Genomic DNA, 6,080 nt, shown 5'->3' with positions numbered 1-6,080 from the left:
TAACAAAGAACAGAAGAGGCAGGGGAAGAGTGAGACAGTATGTCAGGTAGAGAGAGAGTAAGATACCAGAGAGTGAAAAGACAGAGATATCCTCTCATTCTAACTCCCAGGAATATCAAGAGATTACAGCAGAATTGGATAGATTCTTGATTAGGGGGTGTAAGGTCATTTGAGACAAGTGGGAATGTGGCTTTGAAGTTACAAAGAGCCAACTCTGGTTTATTGAATGATGGAGCAGGTTTGAGGGGCCGAATGGCGTTCTCTTGCTCCTAGTTCAGATGGTAGTATGATTTATCATTCCACTGCTCCCAGCTCAGTTGGTATCTTAGAGACAGAGGATGAAAGCCACGACGTTCCTATTCTGGGACAGTACTGGCTGTAGGTTTGGATGTGACCAGGGAACTGGGACAATACTGGAGGCAGCAGTCCTCCCAGTGAGTCAGTGATGACAGTACTGTCAGGCACTTTCTGTATGACAGTGTGCAGGTTATATTACTGGGCTGGGAACCATGACTCCTGATTAAACATCCAGGGAAAGAACGAATCCCATCCTGGCCTGTTCCAGAATTTCAAAATTAAAAATTTGGAAAGTGGTAAAAGTCACCACAAAGCTGTCGGACCGTCATAAAAATCCACCTGGATGACAGCGTTCCCTGCAGAAAGGAAAGCTGCTGTCTTTAGCCAATTGGAGCTGGACCGTGAGAGCAGGCCTCTGCTTTAGTACAAAGGACAAGCTTAGATTGCACTTTTTAACACAACAAAACGCCCGAAAGACCTTTGTAGTCACTGGTGTAATATAAGAGAAAGGCCAGCCAAACTGTACTACAGGATCCCAAACAGTGCAGTGGCAATAACCAAGATAATCTGTTTTTATGATGTGGCAGAGGGTCAAATGGCCTGAACAGTGGGATTTATTCGTGCTCTGGGATGATTCCAATATTCTGATCAATGAGACAGGGTCTCATTGCATTATCTTTTCCCTACATTCAGGGGACATGGGGATCAGTGGCTGGGCCAGTATTTATTGCCCAATCCTACAGAAGATGGGGGTAAGCTGCCTTCTTGAACCCCTGCAGTCCACTTGGTGAGTTTTTTTTTCTGCTGCAGTATTCCTAGCCTCTGACATGCTCTTGTAGCCACTGTGTTTATGAGGTGCGTCCAGTTGAGTGTTTGGTCAATAGTAACCCCCAGGATGTTGATAGTGGGGGATCCAATGATGGTAACCACTGACTGTCAAAGGGCACTGGTCAGATTGTTTCTTATTGGAGATGGTCATTGCTTGACATTTGTGTGGCATGAATGTTACTTGCCCTCTGTCAGCCCAAACCTGGATATAGTACAGATCTTGTTGCATTTGGACATGGGCTGCTTAGTATCTGAGGAGTGGTGAACATTTTAATCATCAGTGAACATCTCCAATTCTGACCTTATGATGGAGGGAAGGTTGTTGATGAAGCAGCTGAAGATGGTTAGGCCTAGGACACTACCCTGAGGAACTCCTGCAGAGATGTCCTGGAGCTGAGATGACTGACCTCCAACAACCAGAGTCATCTTCTATGTGTCAGGTATGACTCCAACCAGAAGAGTGTTTGTCCCTTGAAACTCACTGATTCCAGTTTTGTTTGCAGTCTCACCTGAAAGGTGCCCATCGTTGGTTCATGGTGGTGCCTGGCATTACTTTCACAGTGGGCTTGAGCTGGGCAGTAGCCCTTGGTGCTGCCAGGAGGCTGAAATCTGAAAGATGCCTGGGTGTGGGATTTGGATGAGTGTTGGCTGTTTGGTTGCTACTTACCAGAATGACCGCGGTACTGTCAAAGATAATCTGCATGTTGACCAGTAACACTGTGATTCCACTGAACTGCTGGAAGACCCTCATGAAGACGGCAATTAGCATGGGTTTGTAGATGTGACGTTGACTTAATTCAGAACATGAAAACCGACTGACCTGAGTGGTGAATAGAGTTACATTCTCACTCTACAAACAAAAACCCTGCAATTCTAGAGTCATTTACAGCCAGTGCAGTATGTTCAAGTGCATTATCAAGGATCTTACAACAGAAAACTGGTTGAATCAGACACAATTATAATGGTTTTATGGAAGAGAAATCAAACTCAGCAAAGCTGAAATTCTTTGAGGATGCAACAAATGGAGTTGATGAGGGGGAGCTGGTGGATGTGGTTTATTTAGATTTTCAGAGGCTGTCTGATAAGCTCCCACGTAAGACATTAACATGCAAAATTAAAGCCAATGGAATCAAGGGTAGAGTATAGAGATGGACAGTCAATTAGTTAGGAGACAGGAAACAACAAATTGGAATAAATAGGTCTTTATTGAATGGCAGGCATTGACTAGAGGGATAGTGCAGATTTCAGTGCTTGGACCCCGGCTATTCATGATATATATTCATGATTTAGGTGACAGAACTAAATATAATGTCTACAAGTTTGCAGATGACACAAAGCTGGGTGGGAGGGTGAGCTGTGAGGAGGATGCAGCGATACATGAGTATGTAAGTGAGTAAATATATGGCTGATATAGTATAATGTGGACCAATGTAAGGTTATCCACTTTGGTAGCAATAGCCGGAGGGCAGATTATTGCCTGTAAATTGAGAGAGGGGAATGTTCAACAGGATCTGGGTGTCCTCACACCAGTTGCTGAAAGTAAGTGAGCAGGCAGTAAAGAAGGCAGTGGGCGGCACGGTGGCACAGTGGTTAGCACTGCTGCCTCACAGCGCCAGAGACCCGGGTTCAATTCCCGACTCAGGCGACTGACTGTGTGGAGTTTGCACGTTCTCCCCGTGTCTGCGTGGGTTTCCTCCGGGTGCTCCGGTTTCCTCCCACAGTTCAAAGATGTGCAGGGTCAGGTGAATTGGCCATACTAAATTGCCCATAGTGTTAGGTAAGGGGTAAATGTAGGGGTATGGGTGAGTTTCGCTTCGGCGGGTCGGTGTGGACTTGTTGGGCCGAAGGGCCTGTTTCCACACTGTAATCTAATCTAATCTAAAAAAGGCAAATGGTATGTTGACCTTCCCAGTGAGAGGATTTGAGTAAAGGAGCAGGGATGTCTTGCTGCAATTATACAGGCCTCTGGTGAGATCACACCTGGAGTATGGTGTGCAGTTTTGATTCTCTTATATGAGGAAGGATATAGAGGGAGTGCAGTGAGGCTTACCAGACTGACTCCTCAGATGACAACACTGATGTGTGAGGAGAGGTTGAATCAGTTTGGATTGTATTCACTGAAGTTTAGAAGGATGAGGGAGATCTCAGATAAATCTATAACGTTCCAACAGGAATAGGCAGGGTAAATGCAGGAAGGATGCTCCTGATTGTGAGAAAATCCAGACCAGGATCATAGTCTAAGGATAAGGATAAACCTTTTAGGACTGAGATGAGGAGAAATATCTTCAGCCAGGGCGTGGTGAGCTTGTGGAATTAACTCACACAGAAAGTGATTGTGGGGAGGGTAGCATTAGGGTATTGATCTCAATGATCAGCCATGATCAGACTGAATGGTGTGGAGACTTGAGGGGCCAAATGGCCTACTCCTGCACCTATTTTCTATGGTTCTAAGTTGCAAGTCTGGGCACTGGGCACTTCTATAATGATGGAAACACAACAGGTAAGGTAGGCAAGCAAAATCCCACAGACAGCATTTTATTTTAATGATGCAATATGGTCAGGAAAGTTGGTGAAAGGTCTCTGGCTCTGACAGCAGATGTGGCCCTCCCTCAGTACAGACCCCCCGGTGTCCGCTCTCCCAGCACTGACCTTCCGACAGTCCGGTGCTCCCTTGGCACTGACCCTCCAACAGTGCCCATTCCCTCGGCACTGACCCTCCGACAGTGCCCACTCCCTCAGCACTGACCCTCCGACAGTGCGGTGCTCCCTCAGCACTGACCCTCCAACACTGCCTGCTCTCTCAACACTGATCCTCCAATAATGCAGCGCTCCCTCAGCACTGAACCTCTGACAGTGCCTGCTCCCTCAGCACTGACCCTCCGACAGTGCGGTACTCCCTCAGTAGGACGGGGCTCCCTCAGTAGGATGTGGCTCCCTTAGTAGGGTGGTATGATGTGAGTTTGGATGTTGGCTTCATGTCTCTGGAGTGGGACCTGACCACTGACCCTCTGTCCTGTGAATGCTCATTGGTTTAATGTGACAGGTATTCCCATCATTGGTTCAGGACTGGCCTGTGACCCCTGAGTGAGGGTGAGACTGACCTATCGCTGGGTGAGGGTAAACTGAGTGACAGAATCACATTTGAGCTCAGTACCAGAGGGCACCTGGTTACCGTGGAAACTGTCTCCTATGTGGACCCAATTCCTGAAAGTGGAAAGAGTCAGTGAAGCCTCCCAATGACATTTCAGTGCAAAGTGAAGATAAAACAACTTACATTGCTGCTGAGCGAAGTCTCGATCTCTCTATACTCATGTTGGTAATTGGCCTCAGGACCCCGAAGCCAGGCAAGTGCCTCCATTGCTTCACTGGAGTAGTGTTTGGAGATTAAATAGCGAGGAGATTCCGGCATGAAGCACATGACAATGATCATGAGGGTGGGGATAAAGGCACCAACAATAGCCAGCCATCGCCAGGAGAGGACCAGGGCTGATGGACAATAACAATTCCATGTTAAATTGACTCTTTAATCACCAACGGCTTCCCCCAGTAATCCCCACAAACTCAACCAACTCCGCCCCTCCCTCCCCGTTCCCCCCAATAATCCCCACAAACTCAACCAACTCCACCCCTCCCTCCCCGTTCCCCCCAATAATCTCCACAAACTCTACCAACTTGGACCATCAAATCCCTCCCTCCTTATTCCCTCCAATTAGCCCCTTTCCCATTCACTCAGATTGTGCTGTTTGTGACAGTGAGCATCATGTTGCTGTGGTAACATTATCATTTACAAGCATGTTTAAGCCTGGAGCTAGTCCCAAAGAGATTCCAGTGCTCCCCATCCCAGGGTTGACCAGGAATCTTGCCGTCACGCATTGGAAAGGGATGGAACGATTTCACATTGATCCCCGACCTCTTTGGTCATTTGATGATGACCAGTGGTGATGATATTGAGTAGTGGGGGCAGACTCAAAAGGCCGAAGGAGCAGGAGTAGGCCATATAGTCCAACGTTTATGGACAGGCCGAGTTAATAGTCAGTCCTGGAGTAGGCCTCTGAGCGGAGCTCTTGCATTGGAGCAGGGAATGATCCCACTGAGTACAAACATTCCCCTCATTGCCAGTGGACAGAATCCCTCTGCAGCAAGCAGCGTTCCCAATCTGTGGAATTCCTCACCCAATGCATACAGCAGGAGTGTTCCAAGTACAAGCATGATCTGGGGTCCAACTCCCATTCTCCCCCTCAGCTTGGGCACGGAGATCTCCGCAATGTATATCTGCAACACAAGAACAAAATCCTTCAGTACCTGCTGCACAATCACTGGCTCCTGTATCTGAGCAAACCCAGGGCTGATGGTTAGACCTACTGCTCGGATGGACAACACAGCACACAGGGAGATCACACACATACCCACACAACTTTCAACTTCCTCAGACTGAGAATTCTGGGGGTTCCCTGTGGTGACATAACACACAAAGTGGAATGAAAATTTCAGTCTATCCCTTTCTCAGCACTGACCCTCCGACAGTGCGGCACTCCCTTAGCGCTGACCCTCCGACAGTGTGGCACTCCCTCAGTGCTGACCCTCCGACAGTGCGGCACTCCCTTAGCGCTGACCCTCCGACAGTGTGGCACTCCCTCAGTGCTGACCCTCCGACAGTGCGGCACTCCCTTAGCGCTGACCCTCCGACAGTGTGGCACTCCCTCAGTGCTGACCCTCCGACAGTGCGGCACTCCCTTAGCGCTGACCCTCCGACAGTGTGGCACTCCCTCAGTGCTGACCCTCCGACAGTGCGGCACTCCCTTAGCGCTGACCCTCCGACAGTGTGGCACTCCCTCAGTGCTGACCCTCCGACAGTGCGGCACTCCCTTAGCGCTGACCCTCCGACAGTGTGGCACTCCCTCAGTGCTGACCCTCCGACAGTGCGGCACTCCCTTAGCGCTGACCCTCCGACAGTG

The 6,080-nt window shown here is 48.8% G+C and overlaps 1 protein-coding gene across 1 annotated transcript in view; it reads right to left on the bottom strand.

The window, feature by feature from the left end:
- The window catches only part of slc2a6 (solute carrier family 2 member 6), a 23,340-nt gene that overhangs the window by 10,789 nt on the left and 6,471 nt on the right, over nucleotides 1-6,080 (bottom strand). The window contains exons 4-6 of the mRNA XM_043720655.1: nucleotides 5,298-5,397; nucleotides 4,400-4,611; nucleotides 1,793-1,945 (exon numbers count right to left, since the gene is read on the bottom strand). Of these exons, the coding sequence (XP_043576590.1) occupies nucleotides 1,793-1,945; nucleotides 4,400-4,611; nucleotides 5,298-5,397 (465 nt within the window). The remainder of the gene's footprint in view (nucleotides 1-1,792; nucleotides 1,946-4,399; nucleotides 4,612-5,297; nucleotides 5,398-6,080) is intronic.

This window comes from Chiloscyllium plagiosum, chromosome 30 (assembly GCF_004010195.1).
Source record: "Chiloscyllium plagiosum isolate BGI_BamShark_2017 chromosome 30, ASM401019v2, whole genome shotgun sequence".
In the NCBI taxonomy this organism is placed as follows: domain Eukaryota; kingdom Metazoa; phylum Chordata; class Chondrichthyes; order Orectolobiformes; family Hemiscylliidae; genus Chiloscyllium; species Chiloscyllium plagiosum.
Note: the sequence above shows the minus strand (reverse complement) of the source record. Positions and strands in the feature narration are given on the sequence as shown.